The 26,306-nt window shown below is 46.5% G+C and overlaps 1 protein-coding gene across 2 annotated transcripts in view; it reads left to right on the top strand.

The window, feature by feature from the left end:
* Positions 1–26,306, top strand: part of LOC309551917 (galactose-3-O-sulfotransferase 4-like) — a 96,830-nt gene that overhangs the window by 62,119 nt on the left and 8,405 nt on the right. For both annotated transcript variants that reach the window (XM_082252632.1, XM_082252633.1), the window contains exon 2: positions 5,899–6,009. In XM_082252632.1, coding sequence (XP_082108758.1) covers positions 5,903–6,009 — 107 coding nt within the window. In that variant the 5' untranslated portion in view covers positions 5,899–5,902. The remainder of the gene's footprint in view (positions 1–5,898; positions 6,010–26,306) is intronic.

The following is a 26,306-nucleotide window of genomic DNA, read 5'->3' as shown; positions in this document are numbered from 1 at the left end:
CACGGATCTAGTATGTAGATCCATTGATCAGTGTCCTTGCAGCTCAAGCCACAGCCAATCACAGTAGAAAGCACGCCCCTAGGGACACACACAGCCCCTCCCTCCCAAATAAAGTTAACCCCTTCACTACCAGTGTATTTTTACAGTAACAGTGCATATGTATAGCACTGATTACTGTAGAAATGTCACTGGTAACCCCAAAAGTGTCAAAAATGTCAGTCAAGGGTCCGATCTGTCCGCCCCAATGTCGTAGTACCGCAAAAAAAATCGCAGATCGCCGCCATTACGCGTTAAAAAAAAAACAACAAAAATGACAGAAATCTTTCCCTTTGTTAGTAAACGCGATAACTTTTGCGCAAACCAATAAAAATACGCTTTTTGCGATTTTTTTTACCAAACATAGGTAGCATAAAACAAATTGGCCGAAAATGTTAAAAAATTTTGATTTTTACATTTTTTTTGGGGGGAATTTCATATAAAAAAATGTGAAAAATATTGTTATTTTTGCAAAATTGACGCTCTTTTTTTGTTTATAGCGCGTGATCAAAAAATCGCACAGGTGATCAAATACCACCAAAAGAAAGCTCTGTTTGTGAGAAAAAAAGGACGCCAAATTCGTTTAGGTACATCGTCGCACGACCGCGCAATTGTCCGTTAAAGTCACGCAGTGCCGAATCGCAAAATACCCCCTGGTCGTTTAGTAGCCAAATCCTCCGGGGCTTAAGTGGTTAAGCCTCGTACACACGCAACGATTGTTGGCCGACCGATCGGCCGTCTTTTGTCCAGTGTTGTTGTGTTGGTTGAAATGTGCTCTAGACTGCACACGAATTTTGTCGGCCAACAACAACCAACTGCAGAAGTGATGTCATGTTCTGGTTTACTTTTCGTGTGTTTTTTCTTCTCTGAGCATGCCCAGTCTTGCTCATCACATTTTTGTCTGCCGCAATCTGTACTGACTGAAGAACAATCGGCCGTTCTGGTGACGGGCAACAAAAATTTTATAGCCTGCACACCAGATTTTGTTCGGCCGAAAAGTCGCAGTCGGTTGTCGGAAGCATCATACTAACAAGCCGACAATCGGCCGATCGGACGTTGGCCGAAAATTCACGGCCAACAATTGTTGCGTGTGTACGAGGCTTTACATCTTCTCACGTCTACGGTGTTTAGCTTCCATGTCCTAAGAGAGTGTGTGCTCTTCCATACCTGACTTAGATATGGGTCCTGACTTATCCTTAATAGAGGTAGGAACAGGTGTGTTCGGGATCCTAGTCCCAACTAGAGTTGCCACCTCATCCCTTTGATACAGGACACATATTAATTACTCAGGTTCTGAGGCTAATATAATGCACATAAGGCACTAAGTGAGTTTAATTACCACCTTAATCAGCCACAGAACCTGTGTAATTATTATGTGTCCTGAATTGGGATGAGATGGTAACCAGGGCTGGCCCTACCACGGGTCTATTGGACACAGACGGGACTTTGAGAGGGGCAGCAAATTGACGCCCAAGATTTTTTATCCAAAAGTTTTGTGTGTCACTCAGGGGTGGCCACTCCACGGCCCTATAAAAAGGCCTCCCTGCTGTCCTCAACACACATACTCATAGTTGCCGGATGCGAGGGTGCTCTACCTAACACTGGCTGTTAACCACTTTACCACCGGAGGATTTTGCTGTCTTACGTCTGAGCCACTTTTTGCGATTCAGCACTGTGCTACTTTAACTGACAATTGCGCGGTCATGCGATGCCGTACCCAAACGAAATTTACGTCCTTTTTTTCCCACAAACAGAGCTTTCTTTTGGTGGTATTTGATCACCTGTGCGATTTTTACTTTTTGCGCTATAAACAAAAAAAGAGCGTAAATTTTGGAAAAATAATAATATTTTTCACATTGTTTTATATGAAATTCCCCCCCAAAAAAATGTAAAAATCAAAATTTTTTTAAATTTTTGGCCAATTTGTTTTCTGCTACCTATGTTTGGTAAAAAAAAATTGCAATAAGCGTATTTTGATTGGTTTGCGCAAAAGTTATTGCGTTTACTAACTAAGGGAAAGATTTATGTCATTTTTGGTGTTTTTTTTTAACGAGTAATGGCGGCGATCTGCGATTTTTTTTTTTTTGCGGCACTGCGAAATTGCGGCGGACAGATCGGACCCTTGACTGACATTTTTGACACTTTTGGGGGTACCAGTGACATTACCACAGTAATCAGTGCTATAAATATGCACTGTTACTGTAAAAATGACACTGGCAGGGAAGGGGTTAATTTTTATTGGTGATCAAGGGGTTAATGTATGCCTGGTGCTTATTGACGTGTGTGGGGGGAGGGGACTATGTGACACAAGGACAGATCGCAGGTTCAGCTTTGCTGAACCCTGCAATCTGTCCCTGCCTGTCACTTAGGAGATCCCACACTCGATTCCCCTATGATCGGGGAAGAGCAGCGGCGATCGCCGCCGCTCCTCCCCTGGCCCGACTCCTGCTGTGACTGAATACAGCGGGAGCGGGAGAGGGGAATGTCTGGTGACGTAGGTCTACATTGCCAGACGTTATTGAGCCACTTTGCCGCAGTAGAGCTCTAGTCAGCAGTGCGGAAGTGGTTAACCACTTTACTACCAGTCACGTAACCTCTACGTGATCAGACTTTGCGGGGTTATACCGGGATGATGCCTCTAGCTAGAGGCATCATCCCGGTACCGTTGTTTGAAGCCGACGGTCGGCTTTCCGTCGGTAATGATCGATGCGGCTCGGGAGCCGCTCGATCGTTACCCGGGGGAGCGGGAGGGGACGTCCCCCCCCTCCCGCCGCCTTCCGCGGCTTTGCTCGGGGCTCCCGTCCCACCGGGAGCCCCGAGCACCCAGCCGGCACGTCCGCCGGCTGGATGGAGTCCCGATGAATGCCGGAAACGGCATCGATCGGGTCTCCGATGACGTAACCCGGAGGCGGCGTCCATGACGTCACGTCCGGGTTACTGTGCTGCAAAAGGCGGCAGATTTGAAAAACGGCTGTATGCAAAAATGCCGTTTTCGGCGTTTTGCATACAGGGAAGTGTAGTGGAGGGGTCCAGGGTCTTTTAGACCCTCGATCCCTCCATAAAGAGTACCTGTCACGACATATTGCTGTCACCAGGGATGTTTACATTGCTTGTGACAGCAATAAAAGTGATCAGATTTTTTTTTTTTTAAAAACCTGTAATAAAGTTTAAAAAAAAAGAAAAAATAAATAGGAAAAAAAAAAAAAAAAAAAATTTAGCCGTCCCCGTCACCGTTAGCTCGCGCACAAAAAAAAAACGTATACGCAAGTCGAGCCGCAAATGAAATCGCTGTTCAAACCACACATGTGAGGTATCGCCGCGATCGCCAGAGCGTGGGCAATAATTAAAAAAAAAGAGCTACACTCTAACTCTAAACTGGTAACCGTTAAATAAATTTAAAGCGTCGCAGATTGAGATCTCTATTGACCGTAGTTTGTCGCCATCCCACGGGGGGGCGCAATTTTAAACCGTAACATGTTTGGTATCTATTTACTCGGCGTGACATCATCTTTCACAATATACAAAAAAAATGGGCTAACTTTACTGTTTAGTATTTTTTAAATGCAGTGAAATGTGATTTTTCAAATTTTTTCCAAAAAAATGGCGTTTTAAAGACCGCTGCGCAAATACCGCGTGACAAAAAATTTTGCAATGACCGACATTTTATTCTCCAGAGTCTTTGCTAAAAAAATATATATAATGTTTGGGGGTTCTAAGTAGTTTTCTAGGAAAAAATACTGGTTTTAACTTGTGAACAAAAAGTGTCCGAAATAGGGCTGGGGCTAAAGTGGTTAAACACCCGAGCACACATGAAGAGCTCAGGTGTGTGTGCTGGCGGGGCGGGGTACCCCCAGGTGACAGAGAGCAATGAAATATCCCTTCCCCACTGGCTTCACCAGCAGCCGATGTTTTAGCGCAGCTTGCAAGGCTTGCATTTCTATTGGGTGGAACTGGAGAAGGGGGTGGCCTAGTGCCCGGCCCGACTTTTTCAGCTCTGGTGCAAGCATGAGGCTAGGTACTGAAGACTGTGGGAGCGCTGGAAGAGAGCAACAGAGAGGTAATATAAGTTAGTTCTATGTGCCCTAGGGCAGTGGTCCTCAACCCTGGCCTACAGGGCCCACTAACAGGCCAGATTTTCAAGATAACTGAAATACATCCCAGGTGATATCATTTGCTGCTCAGTGATTGCAGTACTCTAGTCTGCATCTCCCCAAGGTAATACCTAAAATCTGGCCTGTTAGTGGGCCCTGTAGGCCAGGGTTGAGGACCACTGCCCTAGGGCACCAAGATGGGGTATGTCATATAATTTTGCATATAGACAAGGTGCTGTTGCATGTAAATCTGACTTCCTGATAAATTTAATTTTAGTTTTTTTTTTTTTTCTTCCAAAAATAATTTTAGTTTTAATTTTCATAATATAAAATAATGGATGTGGGGGCCTTTTGGTGGGCGCAATTTTTTTTTTTTTTGGGGGGGGGCAGCATTTTATTCTTGGACCTAGGCAGCACAATGTCTTGGGCCAGCCCTGGTGGTAACCCTAGTCCCAACCCACCTGCCTGATCCCTCCAGGAAGCCGACACTGCACACCGCTAATCACAGGCAGTCACAGATCGGGAAATGACTCAATTCCTGTGATTAATGGTGTGCAGTGTAGGCTTCCTGGCGGGATCGGACACGTGGGTCGGGACTAGGATCCTGAACATACCTGAGCCATTCTCTAATCCCTAATATCACAGCAGGAGGAGTCTCTACCTAAAAGGGACCTAGCACCTGAAGACCTTCTTTTCTGTAACCAAACACTATTCTGGTACGGAGCCACCTAATGGCACTTATGATTGGTGGGGCAGGGGCACCATGACAGCTTCCTGAAATGATAGCTCAGGTGGGTTCAAGCTAGGATCCCGAACATACCTGAGCCCATCTCTAATCCCTAATATCACAGCAGGAGGAGTCTCTACCTAAAAAGGGACCTAGAACCTGAAGACCTTCTTTTCTGTAACCAGACACTATTCTGGTACAGAGCCACCTAATGGCACTTTTAATTTTTGGGGCACCATGACGGCTTCCTGAAAAGATAGCTCAGGTGGGTTCGGACTAGGAACCCCTAGTCTGCCACTGCCCCTGTCAGTATTAATACACATCGCTGTAGTAAATCTTATACAACAGGCCATGCTTGGCAGGCAATAGCACTGGCAAACACGGCCATTCAAATTCATGGGGCTGCGTCACAACCAACTCGGCAACTGCGTGTGAAGCCTTGTGCTGCAGGCTTTCAAGGGTTAAACAGGTGTATAGGAGGCAACATATAACCCTCTTCCAGAAGCTTCTGAAAAGCGATTCATTGCAGATCATTTTTCAGAAGGGATGGTAAAAAAAGCCGCAAGTATAAACAAGCCCTAAGAGACCAGAGAGCCCGCATATGTTTGGAGAAAACATGGGTGTTCCCTTCTACAGCTGGAATACAGGCACAGAATGTTCTCACAATCCAGAAAATACAGACTATGGAGGGTCAGCTTGCATAGATGTTGATTGCACTGTCTATAGGGAGCTCTATATAAATTAGGTCTATAAAGCATGGCCATCACAGCTGAGCAAGCAATTAAAAATGTGCAAGGCACATCAACATTCATTTTCAGGTCAATTTAACGATAAGAAACCACCCATCTCTGTTTAAACAGTTGTATGGGGTGATTAATATCCCTGTCCCCTCTGGGGGTAAATCCTGCGCTTTCTGAAGTCACATCTGCATTAGCCTCCAATCACTGGAGCAGCTTGTAATTAGGCCTCCACCTTAGATGGAATTTCAAACATGTGCAGCCTGACTGCCTTTAAATCTCACATGTGCTCATTTGTTCTCGGCAGGAGAATGAGGTTGGGTCAAGTTTGCCGGATACAAGTGATGGGATTTGGCCTTGTCGTTCTAATGGCCATTGGACTTACCATACAGCTTCTGGGCATCCATTTCCCAAAAAGGTGAGTGGATCATTTTTGTCTATGGTTGATATTCTTTGTATGGTTAACCCCCCTTCATGCCACCAACTGCGGACTTTTAAATGTGATTGGCTTCCACTGTGGTCACGTGATTGGGAGCATGTCCTGAACCTGGCTCCCAATGAGAAGCCATGACTGAGAGCGATTGGTGGCAGCTCAGTCAGTGCGCTCCCAGCACACAGCCTACAAAAAGACATGGATAGATAGGCATTAGAGCTGTTGTAAAGCCTCAAGGTTGTTCACCATGTAGTTTTTGTATTAAGGTGAAAAACCTTCTGTGCTGCAGCTCCCCCCCAGACCTGCCCTTTTTCTTTTGGTGCTCCAGGTGAGGTACAAACTAGCACTCCCCTTTTTCTTAACTGAACCCTATCTGATTCAGCTCCAGCCACTGTCTCTCTCCTCATTGGACAAATTGATAGCAGCAGGACTGGGCTGAGTCCCGCTGTCTGTGTCATTGCCCGCACGGGTGCCCCCAAGGAAAGCGGCCTTCCGTGCGGGTGCTCTAGCAGAATACAATGTGACAGAAAACGAAGCAGCGGCGGACATCTTCTTACACCCACGCAAGTCTTGAATTATACATTTATTTTAGCAGTAAACTTACCTTGAAATAGACTATTTCACTGTGACCTAGTGGAATAGTCTATTACACTATATAATCAGTTTGTGGCTGAGCAGTGCGGGGTGTACCAAGATGGCCGTCACCACCTTCTGCCTGCAGGGCCTCCCAGCCCTTTAAGAGCTTCTTGATGCAGAGAGGTGGTGATTGGCTGTCTCAGCAATCACATGATCGGAAAGCTCCCAATTGCAAGTATGCATATCTGATCCCTGCGGGTAACTGTGCTAGGAGCGCACAGGGCGCGTGCTCTCAGCAAAGAAATGTTTACAATTTGGCCGCATATATGTGCATAGCTCCCAACTGTCTTCAAGGGACTGTCCCTGATTTGGAATAAAGTCCCTCTTTCCTCCCCATTTGTCCCTCATTTTGGTCTGATCTATATAGTAGCATATAAAATGCATTATTTATCTTTCAAAAAAGTTTTTCCCAGTGCTAAATCTTACATCCAAATTCTAAATTGCTGCATTTATAAATGTCAAAAGCAACTTTAAGGGAAAAGTAGTGCTAAAAAAACTAAAACTAAAAAAAAAAGCACTTGTGGGTTTAACCACTTAAGACCGGAAGATTTTACCCCTTCCTGACCAGGCCCTATTTTGCGATTCGGCACTGCGTTACTTTAACGGACAATAGCGCGGTCGTGCAACGCTGTACCCAAATAAAAATGTACGTCCTTTTTTTCCCCACAAATAAAGCTTTCTTTTGGTGGTATTTGATCACCTGTGCAATTTTTTTTTTTGCGTTATAAACAAAAAAAGAGCGACAATTGTGAAAAAAAAAAATATTTTTCACATTCTGATATATAACATTCTCAAAAAAAAAATTAAAAATTTAAATTTTTTTAACATTTAGGTCAATTTGTTTTCTGCTACATATTTTTGGTAAAAAAAAAAAAAATAACAATAAGCGCATTTCGATTGGTTTGCGCAAAAGTTTACTAATAACTACGGAAAAGATATGTGATTTTTATTTATTTTATTTTTTTTTTACTAGTATTGGCGGTGATCTGCGATGTTTTTGCAGGACTGCGACATTGCGGCGGACAGATCAGACCCCTAACTGACATTTTTGACACTTTTGGTGGGACCAGTGACATTACTACAGTAATCAGTGCTAAAAATATGCACTGTTACTGTAATAATGACACTGGCAGGGAGGGGGTTAACACTGTTGGTGATCAAGGGGTTAAATGTATGCCTCATGCTTACTGACGTGTGTGGGGGGGGGGGGGGGGGTTGTGACACAGATGGCAGGTTCAGCTATGCTGAATCCTGTGATCGCTCCCTGTCTGTCACAGAGAAGATCCGCCTGCTTTGTTTACATAAGCAGGCGGGTCTTCTCACACTTTCCCCGACGATCGTGGAAGGAAGGCGGCAATCAGCCCGGCCCGACTCCCGCTGTGTCTAAACACGTGCGCGCGCCGCCGGAATCACATAAACTCCAGCGACGTAGGTCCCAGGGGAGCCACACTGCAGCAGTAGGATTACTGTGGGCATTCGGCAAGTGGTTCACAAATTTTTTATTTTTTTTGTATAATTCTCCTTTAAGGGGGCGTGTCAGGGGGTGTGTCCTATATCTACCTACTTTTGCCAATAGGTGTCCCTCGTTCCAATCTCAAAAAGTTGGGAGGTATGTATGCGTACGGCTGGCAGGAAGAGGTTAAACAGTGGGCCATGCATTGATAGTCTACATAAGAAGCCCAAGTGACAATGGGACAATACAGGGATATAACTGGGATCAGGGCCGGGACAAGGGATGGGCAGAAGAGAGGCTGCCCTGGGCGCAGTGTGTATTGTAGGGATGGGGGCGCTGTAAGTTCCTTCTACTATAAGGCTGACATGAGTAGTGACAATGGCATCACTACCTCTGTCAGCCCAGCGCTGGAAGTGGCAAGGAGAGGAGGAGAGAGCCGGGAGGAGGTGCAGGCTGTGCTCTCTCTACCCCCTCCTTCTCTTCATAAACTTGCACATAATGAAGGGGGGTGGGCGGGGTGCAAGCTGGCATCTGGGCACTGTCTGATAATTTCCTGGCATTGGTTGGGATACAGGCACAGAGTGCGGTCACCCAGTAACAGGAAGTGCCTGAACAAGGACTCTCATGGCAGAACCTCTAGAATTTTATCTTCATTTTAACTGATTAGATATAATTTTTTTTTTTTTAAAGCTGCATGTATAAAGTATAACTAAAGGCAAACGTTTTTTTCTTCTTTCTTTTTTTTTTTTTGCATGTCTGTTTTTTTTATTGCTGTCTGTAACCCCTGTTAATAAGCCCTGGAAAATTTTACCCCCTTCCTGACCAGGGGGTATTTTGCGATTCGGCACTGCGTGACTTTAACGGACAATTGCACGGTCGTGCGACGCTGTACCTAAACGAATTTGACGTCCTTTTTTTCCCACAAACAGAGCTTTCTTTTGGTGGTATTTGATCACCTGTGCGATTTTTTGATCATGCGCTATAAACAAAAAAATAGCGTAAATTTTGCAAAAATAACAATATTTTTCACATTTTTTTATATGAAATTCCCCCCAAAAAATGTAAAAATCAAAATTTTTTTAAATTTGTGGCCAATTTGTTTTCTGCTACATATGTTTGGTAAAAAAAAAATCACAATAAGCGTATTTTGATTGGTTTGCGCAAAAGTTATTGCGTTTACTAACTAAGGGAAAGATTTTTGTCATTTATGTTTGTTTTTTTTTTTTAACAAGTAATGGCGGCGATCTGCGATTTTTTTTCTTTGCGGGACTGCGACATTGCGGCGGACAGATCGGACCCCTGACTGACATTTTTGACACTTTTGGGGGTACCAGTGACATTACTACAGTAATCAGTGCTATAAATATGCACTGTTACTGGAAAAATGACACTGGCAGGGAGATGCAGTGACTATGTGTGTCCCTAGGGGCGTGTTTCTTACTGTGCAGGGATATGGCTGTGTGTGTAACAGCACAGATCAACGGTCCTACATAGCAGGACCGTTAGATCAGTGCTTTTACACAGGGAAGAGTGACAGGTGGCATTGTTTACATTAGCCGCCTGCCTTTCTCCCTTCACAGCGGACGATCGCGAGTGACCGGCAGACATCGGGTCCGCTGGTCACACGCACAGAGGTGTCCGTGAACGAGCCGAGGCGGGAGCGCGCCTCTGGCGGCGCGCGCTCGCCCGCTATTGGCTCCCAAGCTAGTGACGTATATATACGTCACTTTGCCTGGCCGGGGCTGACCGCCGCAGTAAATAGTCGTGCGGCAGTCGGCAACCGGTTAAGGAGATTCACCCTCTCTGTGTCCTGTTTACTAGTATCACTGAAAGTAAAATCTCAAATTTTGGGTTGTCCCCAGTAAAGTAATAGTAGGCAAATCTTCCAATGGGGTCACTAGTTCTGGTGAGCTGGGTGTCCCCAAGGAATTCCCTTAATTTGCAGGGATTTCCTCTCACTTCCTGTCTGACCATGGGAAATCTCTCCAATGGGACACAGATGGCAAAAAAAAAAAAATCTGACACGGGTTATAATCCTTCCTTTACTCTATCCAAATTGGAAAATATATATATATTTTTTTTGCCTATAGTTCTTTTTTAGCCACTTGCCGACCGCCGCAAGTACATATACTGCGGCGGTCAGCCCCTCACAGGCAAAGTGACGTACCGGTACGTGACTAGCCTGTAAGGCTCTGGGGAGCGAGCACGCGCCGCTGCAGGCGCCCCCCCCCCCCGCGCGGTCACGGACCCCCCCCCCCCGCGCGTGACCTGATGTCCGCCGCTCACTCACGATCGTCCGTGACAGTGGGAGAAAGGCAGGCGGCTGATGTAAACAAAGCCGCCTGTCATTCTCCCCTGTGTAGAAACACTGATCATACGGTTCTACTATGTAGGACCGTTGATCATTGTTCCTACACCTCAAGCCACAGCCAATCACAGTAAGAATCACGCCCCTAGGGACACACACAGCCCCTCCCTCTCAAAAAAAGTTAACCCCTTCACTACCAGTGTCATTTTTACAGTAACAGTGCATATGTATAGCACTGATTACTGTAGTAATGTCACTGGTAACCCCAAAAGTGTCAAAAATGTCAGTCAAGGGTCCGATCTGTCCGCCGCAATGTCGCACTCCCGAAAAAAATCGCAGATCGCCGCCATTACGTGTTAAAAAAAAACAACAAAAATGACAAAAATCTTTCCCTTTGTTAGTAAACGCGATAACTTTTGCGCAAACCAATCAAAATACGCTTTTTGCGATTTTTTTTTTTTTTTTACCAAACATATGTAGCATAACACAAAGTGGCCGAAAATGTTAAAAAATTTAGATTTTTACATTTTTCTTTTTGGGAATTTCATATAAAAAAATGTGAAAAATATTGTTATTTTTGCAAAATTGACGCTCTTTTTTTGTTTATAGCGCGTGATCAAAAAATCGCACAGGTGATCAAATACCACCAAAAGAAAGCTCTGTTTGTGGGAAAAAAAGGACGTCAAATTCTTTTAGGTACAGCATCACACGACCGCGCAATTGTCCGTTAAAGTCACGCAGTGCCGAATCGCAAAATACCTCCTGGTCAGGAAGGGGGTAAAATCTTCCGGGGCTTAAGTGGTTAAGACAATTGAAAATAACAATACCATGTTACAGTGATTGTAAACAATCACCTTGTAAAATAACCCATTCAGGTTAAAACAGAAATGAAAGGCGAACATTTTTTTTTTTTTTTAAAGATATAACAAAACAAAAACCTTATAAATAATTTTTTTTCCTTTTTGATATGAGATCACATTCGCTCTGTTCTCAGCTGCATAAGAGCTGGATGAGGAGAAGCAGCAGCACACTGAGCTTCCCAGTGAATGGCTGTGCAGGGGGGAGCATGACAGGAGAAGTCTGATCATTGGAGGAGAGCACACGAAGTTCCCAGCATAGCTAGAGAATTGACCATGGTGTGCTTTCCTGCTTAGTGCGGTCAGTTTTTAATGGGGAAAGAAGAGGGACTGGCAGGAACACCAGGGATTTCACATAAAGGAAGCAATACAAAGAGAACAGGAGACTTTCTCATACAAATACATGGTACAGCAGGCACATATCAGGCATGTGAAGTGTTTGGGGTAACAAACGCTTTAATGCTTTATATGAAATTCTAGTGATTTGGGTTTAGATCTTCTTTCAGTTGATCTTTTTTTATGTATTGTATAGCAGAGTGGCTAAGTGGTTAGCACTTCTGCCTAGCAACACTAGTGTTTAAATCCCAATCATGGCTTTTCCTGCCTGAATTTGTAGGTTCTCCCTGTACCTGTGTGGGTTTCCTCCAGGTATTCCGGTTTCCTCCCACACTCCATAGACATGCTGGTAGGTCAATTGGCTCCTGTCTAAATTGGCCCTAGTAAATGTATGTATGAATGTGAGTTAGGAACCTTAAATTGTAAGTTCCTAGAGGGCAGGGACTGATGTGAATGTATAATATATGCACTATATTACCACAAGTATTGGGACGCCTGCCATTACATGCACATCAACTTTAATGGCATCCCAATTTTGGTCCGTAGGGTTCAATATTGAGTTGGCCCACCCTTTGCAGCTATAACAGCTTCAACTCTTCTGGGAAGGCTGTCCACAAGGTTTAGGAGTGTGTCTATGAGAAAGTTTGGCCCTTCTTCCAGAAGCACATTTGTGAGGTCAGGCACTGATGTTGGACGAGATCCAATTCATCCCAAAGGTGTTCTATCAGGTCGAGGTGTAGGCCAGTCAAGTTCCTCCACCCCTAATTCACTCATCTGTGTCTCTATGGACCTTGCTTTGTGCACTGGTGTGCAGTCATGTTGGAACAGGAAGGGGCCATCCCCAAACTGTTCCCACAAAGTTGGGAGCATGAAATTGTCCAAATATGTCTTGGTATGCTGACACCTTAACCACTTAAGCCACGGAAGATTTGGCTGCTCAAAGACCAGGGCCTATTTTGCGATTCGGCACTGCGTGACTTTAACGGACAATTGCGCGGTTGTGCAACGCTGTATGCAAATTAAATTGACTTCCTTTTTTTCCCACAAATAGAGCTTTCTCTTGGTGGTATTTGATCACCTGTGCGATTTTTACTTTTTGCGCTATAAACAAAACAAGAGCTACAATTTTGAAAAAAATAACAATATTTTTCAAATTTTTTTATATGAAATTCCCCAAAAGAAATGTAAAAATCAAAATTCTTTAACATTTTAGGCCAATTTGTTTTCTGCTACATATTTTTGGTGAAAATAATAGCAATAAGCGTATTTTGATTGGTTTGCGCAAAATTTATTGCGTTTACTAACTATGGGAAAGATTTATGTAATTTTTATTGTTTTTTTTTTTAACTAGTAATGGCGGCGATCTGCGATTTATTTATTTTTTTTTTTGCGGGACTGCGTCTTTGCGGCGGACAGATCGGACCCTTGACTAACATTTTTGACACTTTTTGGGGTACCAGTGACATTACTACAGTAATCAGTGCTATAAATATGCACTGTTACTGTAAAAATGACACTGGCAGGGAAGGGGTTAACTTTATTAGAGATCCAGGGGTTAAGTGTGTCCCTAGGGGCGTGCTTGTAACTGTCAAGGGGCGTGGCTTTTGATGTAATCACAGAGACATATGATCCTACATAGCAGGATCGTACAGTCTCTGCTGTTACACCAGGGAGAATGACAGGTGGTTTTGTATACATTAGCCGCCTGCCTTTCTCCCTCTCCAGCAGAGTGACCGGCGGACTTTGGGGCCGCCGGTCACACGTGCGGTGATGGCAGTGAACGAGCGGAAGCGCCTAACAGGTAAATAACACTTTAAACCCAGTTTTTTACTGGAGCCTCAAGGTCCTGGTAGGCATCAAAGAAGGAGGTACCTGCGTCCGACTTAATTAGGCCTCCAGCCGCCACAGCACCGGCTCGGAGACAACCAGTCCCAGATACCAACATACCAACTACTGGGAGCCGTACCTCAGACGGGTCCCTACCAAGTATAAGTTTGCACCATCAGGGAGCCGTACCTCAGACGGGTCCCTACCAAGTATAAGTTTGCACCATCAGGGAGCTGTACCTCAGACGGGTCCCCACCAAGTATAAGTTTGCACCATTTGGGAGCCGTACCTCAGACGGGCCCCTACCAAGTATAAGTTTGCACCATCTGGGAGCCGTACCTCAGACGGGCCCCTACCAAGTATAAGTTTGCACCATCTGGGAGCCGTACCTCAGACGGCTCCCTACCAAGTATAAGTTTGCACCATACTAACCTATCAGGACCTTGTACCCCACTTGCTGCCATGACAAAGAACCACCCCAAAAGAAAAGAAAGCCTCTGTTAAAACAAAAGCCAAAAACAAGGGCAGTGGACCGCAAAACCAAAAGTCAGAAAATACAAGAAAATGGGAGGGAGGGTGGGAAATATTCTCCAATGCAGCTTTCTTTCGAATTAAGTCTTCCTGAGGCCCCCTAGCTTGACCTCTCCCTGTAGCTCCACCCCTTCCTGGCCAAAACACCAATTAAAAGTCCCACCACTTATATTTTCTATCGTACTGGGCTGAAAACTCCTCCTTTTCCCAAACCCCTTTAACCCCTGTCATGCCAGCCCTCCGTCAAAGTCTCTTCTCTCCTTTACTCCGGGCCTCTCTTTCCCATAGACACACTCCTAAACCTTGTGGACAGCCTTCCCAGAGGAGGTGAAGCTGGTATAGCTGCAAAGGGTCGGCCAACTCAATATTGAACCCTACAGACTAAGACTGGGATGTCATTAAAGTTCATGTGCGTGTATAGGCAGGCGTTCCAATACTTCTGGTAATCTATTGTATGTGCAAAGCGCTGCGTATATTGATGGCGTTCTATAAAAACCTGTAATAAATAAATAAAGTTAATTAGGCAGACGTTCCACCTTACTGGCTCTGCAGTGCCGCAGACGTCAAAACAAATACCTTGCTAGTTTTTCTGATTGCCTCTCCATGATGATGGATGGTGGAGAGAACATTCCCTCTGGGCTAAATTAATCTATTTTCTGAAAAAAAAATCTATTTTCTGAAAACATTGCCAGTCTCCACATTTTTTCCCAAACCTTCGGGCACTTTGTCCAGATGTGGATGTGAAGGAACATTCCTTAGACTACATCGGGGCAGGCAGGTCACGTTGCTGTGGGAATAACAGAAGGATTGGAAAGGAAATCTTAGGTTTATGCAGTTAACAGAGGCCTTTAAAGCGGACCTCCAGCCTTGACCTTCAGTCTTTCACAGTTGTACCGGCTCCTCTCCTGCACTGAAATGGCTTACTCTGATTTCACTGCACACTGTGAGCTTTAGCTTTAGAAGCTGCAGAAGTCCAATATAACCCACCTCATTTCCTGGCTGGAGGATGGCCACTATCCTCTAGCCACCGTGTCTCTGTCCTGTCCCTTTCATCCATTGGATTTCAGTTTTTAATCATGGAGGCTAAAGCCTCGTACACACGCAACGATTATCGTCCGACCGATCGTCCGACTTTTGTCCAAGTTGTGTTTTGTTGGTTGGAATGTGCCTAGACTGCACACAAATTTTCTCGGCCAACAAAATTCTACTTCCGAAGGGATGTCATGTGTTGGGTTGCTTTCTTTGTGTTTTTTTCTTCTCTGAGCATGCCCAGTCTTGCTGATCAGATTTTTCCCTGTCGAAATCTGTACTGACTGCACGAAAATCGGCCGTTGTGTTGACGGCCAACAAAAATTTTATAGTCTGCACACCAGATTTTTTTAGGCCGAAAAGTCAGAGTTGGTTGTCGGAAGCATCATACTAACAAGCCGAAAATTGGCAGATGGGACATGGCCGAAAATTCCCTGCCAATTTTCGACGCGTGTGTACGGGGCTTTAGCATCACATGTGAGTGTTCAGTAGGGTGGATTGAATGCAAATACAGTCTACCTAAGAGCTGCCACTCCCCCAGACTGATAACCACCCATCAAAGCATTTTAATCTTTGCATGGCTCCTATCAAGAGCCAGCCCAATGCTTGCATTGGGGCTGAAGGCTCCTGAGAGGAGTACGAAGGTAGGGTGATGTGATGTTTTCATAAAGCTATATACAGCACCCTCCAGGCCTCTCCCACCAGCCATGATCTGACTGCACTGTATACAGAGACTCGGTGATGACATCACTGGGTCTAAAATAAGATGTGGTATATGATTGAAAGGGACCTTAATGAAACCTTTTTTGTTTTACACTTGTGCAACCTAAAAGTCTCTCAACTTTGTCACAGCTTGAAGCAATGACTGTGTAATCTTGAGGTCTTATGGACCTCAAGTTGCATCAAAGTCAGACCAAAGTAGTGCAGGGACTACTTTGAAGTCGCATGGATATGGACAGTACTCATTAGAGATCATGGGGCACGACTCATCATGCAACTTTGCAGTCCCAAGTCGCAGGACAAGTCACACAAGTGTGAAAGGGGCCTAAAAAAGAAAAAAAAATATTCGCCCTGAGGAAGGAGGAAGGGGGTTACTGGTAAGACAAAATATAACCAGATAAAACTGCAGCTTTAAAATTCATACTTGACTTGATTCAGTATGGCAAATGGCAGAATTACCATTAGCAGAATCATATAATTGAGTAAAAAAAGTTCCCCCCACTCTCCTAGGCAGCTTAAATCACATGGTTATTGGCTGCAGGGCGTGGACACCTAGGACACATGCTCCTAGTCTCCCATTTGTTGCTCTTGATGCTATTAAGGCCTCTTTCACACGGTCCGCCTCCGTAGGTGGATCCGTGTTGCTCAGCGGGCATCGATCCGCCGATCCCCGCTGAGCCGGCGAATGACAGCTCTGTCTCCGCTTGCAGAGCGGAGATGGAGGTGTCTCAGCCCCTGCTGCCCTCTATGGGGGATCGGATGAGAGCGGACTGCCTGTCCGCTCTCATCCGATCCAATCACTGAATGGATGGAAAAATAGGGTTTCCATCCGTCCAGATTTCATGGACAGGATCGGACACGGATGGCAGCGGGTGTCAGCGGAGATTTCTCCGCTGACATCCGCTGCCCCATAGAGCTGCATGGAGGATCCGATCAGATCTGCCTAAAAAACTGACAGGCGGATCTGATCGGATCGCCCGTGTGAAAGGGCCCTTATATTAGTGGTCTCCAAACTGTGGCCTCGGGGCCAGATGAAGCCCTTTGCTTGCCTTAATCTGGCCCTTGGAGCATTATTCTCCCACCGACGCCAATGATAGGGCACCAGGGCCGGCCTTTGGGGTGTGCGAGCTGTGTGGCCGCACAGGGTGCTATGGGCAACATGGGCACAGTGCGGCCATCACAGCTCGCAGAAGATCAGGCGATTCAGGCTGCACAGCGGGAGGTAAGCAACACAGGTCGCGGCCGCCGCTTACCTCCCGCTGTGCCTCGGTCACCTACTGAGGCAGTCTGAGGAGAGATGTGTATCACACACAGCTCAGCCTCCGATCCACGGTGACAGATCTCTTCTCCCTGCAGGGATGCCAGAGGAGAGATCGTCAGCTCCTCCTCGCCCCGCCCCTTCTCCTCCTTCTCCCGCCCCACCCACACTCCCCGGGGATGTGTGGGCGGGAAGTTTAAAGAAAAAAAAGGTGCAGACAGCGTGAGGTAAGTGAGGTCTCCTTCAAAAAATGTAAGGGGGCTCTGTGTGGGGGGGCTCTGATATAAGGGGGCTTTGTGTGGGGGGGGCTCTGATGTGAGGGGGGCTCTGATGTGAGGGGGGCTCTGATGTGAGGGGGTCTCTGATGTGAGGGGGGCTCTGTGTGGGGGGTCTCTGATGTGTGTGGGAGGGTCTCTGATGTAAGGGGGGCTTTGTGTGGGGGGTCTCTGATGTAAGGGGGGCTCTGTTTGTGGGGTCTCTGTGAGGGGGGCTGTGTGTTGGGGGTCTCTGATGTAAGGGGGGCTCTGTGTGGGGGTCTCTGATGTGAGGGGGGCTCTGTGTGGGGGGTCTCTTATGCTAGGGGGGCTTTGTGTGGGGATCTCTGATGTGTAGGGGGGTCTCTGATGTAAGGGGGGCTTTGTGTGGGGGGTCTCTGATGTAAGTGGGCTCTGTGTGTGGGGTCTCTGATGTGAGGGGACTTTGTGTGGGGGGTCTCTGATGTGGGGGGGGCTCTGTGGTGGGGGGGTCTCTAAATTAAGGGGGGCTTTGTGTGGGTGGTCTCTGATGAAAAGGGGGCTCTGTGTGGGGGGTCTCTGATGTAAGGGGGCTAAGTTATTAGTGATCATAAAAAAAGAAAAGTAAAATAAAGTGCAAAAAAATGCATGTGGGGGGTAGAGATGTATAGAACTGTTCGCCGGCGAACAGTTCCCGGCGAACTTAGCATGTTCGCGTTCGCCGCTGCCGGCGAACATATGCGATGTTCGGTCCGCCCCCCATAAGACATCATTGAGGCAAACTTTGACCCTGAACTTTACAGTCAGCAGGCACATTTCCAGCCAATCAGCATACCTCCCTCCCACACCCTCCCACCTCCTATAAATAAGCCAGGGCAGCATCCATCTTAGATCATTCTGAAGCAGTGTGTGTAGTGAGAGTAGGGAGAGAGCTGCTGCTGCTGCTGCTGCTGCTGCTGCTGCTGCTGTTAAGCTAGGGACAGTTAGTCAGTGTTCCTGGTCTTGCAGTGTTCTTGGTCCACTACTGCTGTAAGGACAGCACCCCAAAAAGCCCTTCTAAGGGCTGGTATTTGTGTAATTTTTTTTTTCTATATATATATATATATCTATCTATCTAGTGTCCCCAAAAGCCCTTTTAAGGGCTGGTAATTGAGGTTTTTTTTTTTATTTATATATATACATATATATATATCTAGCGTCCCCAAAAGCCCTTTTAAGGGCTGGTAAGGTAATAGAGTTTTTTTATATATATATATATATATATATATATATATATATATATATATATATTGTACACTGTGACTGCAGTTGCCTGCCCGCTGTGTGTGAGAGGCCACAGACCTACCACAGACTGTACTGTGTGCACACCACACTCATTTCTGGTGGCACAGGCACAGTACCTGGCATTTTAAAAAATATTTTTTTTTTCCTCTGTCATAATTGCAGTGAGTGCTGTGTCAGGTCCACAGAGTGCACTGTACCCACTGCAGTGCACTGCCCACCACTGATATATATACGGTGGCACAGCATCTTGTTGCAATAAATTGAAAAAAAAAATATTTTTTATTATTGCAGTTGCCTGGGCTGCCAGTGACTGTCAGGTCCACAGAGTGTACTGTGCCCACTGCAGTGCCACTGTGTGCCCACCCACCACTGATATATAAGGTGGCACAGCAGCTTGCAAAGTAAAAAAAAATATATTTTTTTTTTAAATTGCAGTTGCCTGGGTGCCAGTGACTGCTGTCAGGTCCACAGAGAGTGTACTGTGCCACTGCCCACCCACCACTGATATATAAGGTGGCACAGCAGCTTGCAAAGTAAAAAAAGAAAAAGCCGGCCGCAGAGAAGCCATATTCCTGAAAATATAAGAAAAATGCTGTTTTTTAGGGGTTCTGGACATGCTACAGAGTTGAAACTTGACAGGTACACTTTTTAGACCCCCCAGACACTAAATACAAAAAATGACATGCCTGCCTAAAAAAATGCCCGCTAAATGCCTGCAAGAGAAAAAGCCAGCCGCAGAGAAGCCGTATTCCTGAAAATATAAGAAAAATGCTGTTTTTTAGGGGTTCTGGACATGCTACAGAGCTGAAACTTGACAGGTACACTTTTTAGACCCTCCAGACACTAAATACAAAAAATGACATGCCTGCCTAAAAAAATGCCCGCTAACTGCCTGCAAGAGAAAAAGCCAGCCGCAGAGAAGCCGTATTCCTGAAAATATAAGAAAAATGCTGTTTTTTAGGGGTTCTGGACATGCTACAGAGCTGAAACTTGACAGGTACACTTTTTAGACCCCCCAGACACTAAATACAAAAAATGACATGCCTGCCTAAAAAAATGCCCGCTAAATGCCTGCAAGAGAAAAAGCCAGCCGCAGAGAAGCCGTATTCCTGAAAATATAAGAAAAATGCTGTTTTTTAGGGGTTCTGGACATGCTACAGAGCTGAAACTTGACAGGTACACTTTTTAGACCCCCCAGACACTAAATACAAAAAATGACATGCCTGCCTAAAAAAATGCCCGCTAAATGCCTGCAAGAGAAAAAGCCAGCCGCAGAGAAGCCGTATTCCTGAAAATAAAAGAAAAATGCTGTTTTTTAGGGGTTCTGGACATGCTACAGAGCTGAAACTTGACAGGTACACTTTTTAGACCCCCCAGATGCTAAATCCAAAGACATTTTTTATTTTTATTTTTTTTTAATTTTTCCAATAATTGGCTCTCTATCAAAAAATTATAATTTTTAAGAACTTTTTTTTGCGTGATCCCTCTCCGGCATGCCACAGTCCAGGTGTTAGTCCCCTTGAAACAACTTTTCCATCACTATTGTGGCCAGAAAGAGTCCCTGTGTGTTTTAAAATTCGCCTGCCTATTGAAGTCTATGGCGGTTCGCCCGGTTCGCCGGTTCGCGAACATTTGCCGATGTTCGCGTTCGCCGTTCGCGAACGGCGAATTTTAGGTTCGCGACATCACTAGTGGGGGGGCGCCACAGAAATTAGCTCGTACAGGGCACCTGAACACCTAGGCCGGCCCTGTAGGGCACCATTCCTCCCAATGACACCAACAATGGGACACTATTCCTCCAACTGATACCAACAATCGGGCACTATTCCATCTATTAAAACCAATAATAGGGTATTCCATTGATGACGGGGCATTTTCTACTCCCACCAGCCACAGTCTGCCCCCCCCCCCCCCCCCGAAAGCCGGAGAGACAATAAACTGACCTTTTTTTTTTTTTTTTTTTTAAAGTTTGGATTCCCCTGGTTTAAATTGTTTTAGCTGCTAACTAATCTTTGGACTGCATATGTGCATCTTCAGTAAAGGGGGCAGGTGCATGTAATAGTGCTTGCTTCACTGCTGTCACCTTCATTCTTTATAAGGTCCCGTTGCTACCACTAGGCAAAATAGGCAGCCGCCTAGGATGCAGCCACAGCCGCTGGTTCGTACTGTTTGACCCTGAGCTACAGTAGTTCATATAGCTTTATATTTTTTCTTTGATGCCTGGGTCTTCAAGGTCATGCGGACGATTGGTCCCACTTTCCCTGTTGGCTCCGTTGCCTGGAGCTCGGTATGCCGCTGACCTGCCCTGCCCTCTTTTAAGCTCCTTGAGGGCAGTGACAGATGTGAATGTACAATATACACTATATTGCCAAATGTATTAGGAGTCCTGCCTAAAATACATGCATATGAATTTTAATGGCATCACAGTCTTAGTCCATAGGTTCCAGTTTTGAGTTGGCCAACCCTTTGCTGCTAAACCAGCTTCAACCCTTTTGGGAAGGCTGTCCACAAGGTTTAGGAATATGTCTAATGGAATGTTTGACCATTCTCCCTGAAGCGCATTTGTGAGGCTAGGCACTGATGATGGACGAGAAGGCCTGGCTCGCAGCCTCCACTCTAATTCATCCCAAAGGTGTTCTATCGGTTTGAGGTCAGGACTCTCTGCAAGCCAGTCAAGTTCCTCCACCCCAAACTCGCTCATCTATGTCTTTATGGACCTTGCTTTGTGCACTGGTCCAAGTCATTTGGTGGAGGGGGATTTATAGCGTGGGGTTGTTTTTTCAGGGGTTGGGCTTGGCCCCTTAGTTCCAGTGAAGGGAACTCTTAAGGCATCAGCGTACCAAGAAATTTTTGACAATTTCCTGCTCCCAACTTTGTGGGAACAGTTTGGGGATGTCCCCTTCCTGTTACTTTGTGCACTGGTGCGCAGTCATGTTGGAACAGGAAGGGGACATCCCCAAACTTTTCCCACAAAGTTGGGAGCAGGAAATTGTCAAAAATGTCTTGGTACACTGATGCCTTAAGAGTTCCCTTCACTGGAACTAAGGGGCCAAGCCCAACCCCTGAAAAAACAACCCCACGCTATAAATCCCCCTCCACCAAATGACTTGGACCAGTGCACAAAGCAAGGTCCATAAAGACATAGATGAGCGAGTCTGGGGTGGAGGAACTTGACTGGCCTGTACAGAGTCCTGACCTCAAGGCCTTCTCATCCAACATCAGTGCCTGACCTCACAAATGCGCTTCTGGAAGAATGGTCAAACATTTCCATAGACTCACTCCTAAACCTTGTGAACAGCCTTCCTAGAGGAGCTGAAGCTGTTTTTTTTTATAGTTGCAAAGGGTGGGCCAACTTATCATAGAACTCTACAGACTAAAGCCCCGTACACACGAGTAGAAATTTAGCCGGGAAATTTCGTCCGACGACCGATCTGCCGATTTTCGGCTTGTTAGTATGGTGTTTCCGACAACCGACTCCGACTTTTCGGCCGAAAAAAATCCTGGTGTGCAGGCTATAAAATTTTTGTCGACCGTCAAAACACGTCCGATTTTCGTCTCATTAGTACAGATTTCGATGGGGAAAAATCTTATGAGCAAGACTAGGCATGCTCAGAGATGAAAGAACACACAGAAAGCAATCCAACACATGACATCACTTCTGAAGTAGAATTTTGTCGTACGGGAAAATTAGTGTGCAGTCTACAGCACATTCCATCCAACAGACACCACTCTGGACAAAAGACGGACGACCGTGTACGAGGCTTAAGACTGGGATGCCATTAAAGTTTGTATGTGTAATGGTGCTTGCCTCACTGTTGTCACCTCTATTCTTTTATAAGGTCCCTGCAGCACAGAAACCTTTCATAGATAGCCCACCACTCTGGCAGTTACTCAGTTAAAGCAGAGTTCCACCCTAGTTATACATTTTTTTTATAAAAATACCCCCGGGACAGTCAGGGCTAGCACATTCCACAATGGCTAGCCTCTGATCTGTCCCGGGTTGCACTTACCTTTCAGGAGAAATACTTACCTTGAAATTGTCTTCTCCAGCGCTGCCATCTCGGGTGTGGGCAGCTTGAAGCCAGCGCGATCCTCTTCCGCGTCCTCTTTGGTCCTCTTCCTCCTTCTTCGGTCCCACGATGCACTGCACCGGCCCCGACGTCACTTCCGGGTCGCGCGCGTCATCCCTCCACAGCTTCTGGGCATGCCCAGAAGCTGTTTAGAAGGGAATGACGCGCGCGCCCCGGAACTGACGTCGGGGCCGGTGCAGGCGCAATGATTCCTGGGAGCGATGACGTTCAGCTCCCAGGAATCATTGCAAAAGCCAGGAAGTGACTAATCGCCGTGGCCGCCGAGGGGAGGAAGAAGGAAGTAAGGTGAGTATATTTTCTCTAAAAGGTAAGTGAAAAAAAAAAAAAAATTGCCATTATCCATTTGTTTTTCAGGTGACCGGGAGCGAGAAGATGGAGGTAAGTATAAATTTCGGGTGGAACTCCGCTTTAAAGGTGAAGACTGTCTGTCTGCCTTTGGAAGAAATTTTGAATGCTGGTATTCATTAGGACAACATGAACAGGAAGTTCTCCTGGCACCTCATCCACTGATGCATTGTACCCACAAGGCTAGGCCTAATCATAGAAGTCTGCTATCAAGCCCATCCATGTAGATAAAGTCGACAACCAGGTGAGGATAAATAAAATGTCCCTTTTAACTAGGAGTAAGGCCTTGATAGGCTGCAACTCATTCATGTTGGCTCTGTTTGGAACATGTGTGCTCCTTGAACGAAATATAGACATTTTATTAGTCCTCGCCTGGTTGCCAACGTTATCTACATCAAAGGACTCTTGTGTTGCAGGTTGGAGACCACAAGTCAGGCACGGTGAGTGGAAACAGAGAGCTCTTGCCGGCCCTGATTGCATAATTGGGTTGCACTGCCATTATCTTGCATGTGTGTTACTATGAAGCCCAGACGTGAGGGTGAAACACTCAAACCATAGAAATGCAGAAAGGAGGAACAGACTAAAACCAAATAAAAGAGCCCAAGGTCATTTTAATTGTTGGTAGAAAAAAGGTCTTTTACAAACCTCTAATGCATTATGGGGCAACACCACTCCCCCCTTCATCAGGGCTCAACACGGGATAAAACTTGTATGGACTCATAAAGAGACTTCAAGGATCTATATTCGAACCAGTGTTTGAATTCTCCACATGGAGTATCAGCCTGACAGCAGTTGCAAAGTGGGTGAAATGCATCAGTAAAGGGGGTCCCAGGTGGGGACTCTTTGCTCATGAACCGATTCTGGTCCTGGGAGGAGAGTATCCTATACTATTGCCAGTAAATCAAGGAAAGTGAGACAGTTGGGGAAAGTGGGAAATTTAGTTGTGAACCTGTGGCATCTCACTGGAGAGTGGAGACATTGGCTGTGCTCCAGCAGAAGAAGGTATAGATGGCTGGATCTGGAATATGATTGGAGTGGCTAAAAACTTTGGAGGTTCAGTTGGCTGAAGATGAGTCTGGTTGGTAAACGAGAGGTGAGGCAAATGCGGTTGGGTCATTTAAGCTGAATAAAGGGGCATTGCTATGAAAAGAAGGTTAGGGTGGTAGGTTATTGGTAAATGAGGGATGTTGCTTACTTAACAAGAGAACCTGGTGGTGGTCGGAATGGCGAGAGGTGATTGGTAAATAAGTTCATGTGTTATTGCTATTATTATGTGGTGTTCTAGATTATGTGGTATGTATTCCATATGCATATCTAGACATACCGTTTCATCATTATGACTGTTTTTGCTTATTCTTGTAACCCTGATGAAGCCGGAATTGTGTTGCCCTGGAAATGCGTTAATTTTAACTGTGGATAAAAAAAATAAATAATCTTGGATTCTTTTATTGGATTTTGGTTTGATCTGTCACTCCTTTCTTATTTCTATGGTAAAAGGGATCTGGCTTTGGAATAAGAGGAAAGATCCGATATAAAATAAGGGGATGAGGCTTTAATCACAGGAGAAACTATTGAAAAAGGGGCTTGACAGTGAAGTATGGAAGCCAGAATGTGCAATAGGAGTAACGATCTAATAAATGAGAGTTGCTTTTTGGCAGTGCTTTAAGTGGGCCGGTACGCAACGGTACTCAGTACCGCCACTTCCAAATATGGCATACTGCCACCTCTTCGTGCGCCTTAGAGTACTGGTACGGTCATTTCCCACTCCAGAGCCAGACCAGTCACCGCCAGTGAGTCCCCCTGCTCCAGGGTCCCTGGCCAGCAGCAGCGGCAGAGCTGCCACGCTGCTGGCCTGTACTGCAGTGCACTGGTTGCTATCGCTGCCCGGCGTCTAGCAACCAGTGATATTATCTGAGGAGGAGGAGAGCGAGGCCCCAGCATACACTGCGAGCCTCCTTCCTCCTCTGCTGCGCGCAGAGTGGAGTGTTGGCTCCACCCACCTCCTCCCTCCAACACAGCACAGTGAGTCCTGTGTGTCAGCCTCAGCCTAAAAACGTGAGTAGGAGCAGTTCTGGGGACCCTGATGTGGGATGGGATGGGGGGGCTCTGTGGGGACCCTAATGTGAGGGGGTGCTCTGTGGGGACCCTGATGTGGGATGGGCGGGCTCCGAGGGGACCCTAATGTGAGGGGGGGTGCTCTGTGGGGACCCTGATGTGGGATGGGGGTGCTCTGTGGGGACCCTAATGTGAGGAGGGGGGGTGCTCTGTGGGGACCCTGATGTGGGATGGGGGGCTCTGTGGGGACCCTAATGTGAGGAGGGGGGGTGCTCTGTGGGGACTCTGATGTGGGATGGGGGGCTCTGTGGGGATCCTAATGTGAAGGGGGTGCTCTGTGGGGACCCTGATGTGGGATGGGGGGGCTCTGTGGGGATCCTAATGTGAAGGGGGTGCTCTGTGGGGACCCTGATGTGGGATGGGATGTGATGGGGGGGCTCTGTGGGGACCCTAATGTGAGGAGGGGGGGTGCTCTGTGGGGACTCTGATGTGGGATGGGGGGCTCTGTGGGGATCCTAATGTGAAGGGGGTGCTCTGTGGGGACCCTGATGTGGGATGGGATGTGATGGGGGGGCTCTGTGGGGACCCTAATGTGAGGAGGGGGGGTGCTCTGTGGGGACCCTGATGTGGGATGGGGGGGCTTTGTGGGGACCCTAATGTGAGGAGGGGGGTGCTCTGTGGGGACCCTGATGTGGGATGGGATGTGATGGGGGGGCTCTGTGGGGACCCTAATGTGAGGAGGGGGTGCTCTCTGGGGACCCTGATGTGGGGTGGGGGGCGCTCTGTGGCGACCCTGATGGGGGGGGCGCTCTGTGGGGACCCTGATGTGGGGGGGCGCTCTGTGGGGGCCCTGATATAAAAAATAATTATAGGCTATAATAGAGTACCGGCACGGCACCTCTTTTGGGCCACTTAAAGCACTGCTTTTTGGTGCCAGGATTTTAAATGATGGGTTTGGAGGGTAAGCAGCTGACAAATGAGGGGTGTTACAGGCTATATTAGTAGGCCTGACTGCTAAATAGGTTGCTGGTAGGTGAACAGCTGTCAGTGGGGAAGAAGGGAAGTTGTTTGGTTGACAGTTTAATTAGGTTGGTAAGGGGATGGCAATTGAGGGATATTGCTGGCTGTAGAGTTGGGCAGAAAGGTATGTCATATGGAGTCCTGTCTATAGCATGGGTAAACAAGGGGCCTTGCATGGTATGGGAAAATGTGAAGGCATGTCTGGCATGGGGAAATGAGGAGACTTGTGTGTGGCAAGGGTAAGTCAGGGGACCTGTTTATACCTATGGGTACATGAGGGGGCCTGCCCATGGATTAGG

This window comes from Pelophylax lessonae, assembly GCF_965119305.1.
Source record: "Pelophylax lessonae genome assembly, chromosome: 4".
NCBI classification, from domain to species: Eukaryota; Metazoa; Chordata; class Amphibia; order Anura; family Ranidae; genus Pelophylax; species Pelophylax lessonae.
This window is presented reverse-complemented; position numbering and strand designations above follow the sequence as displayed.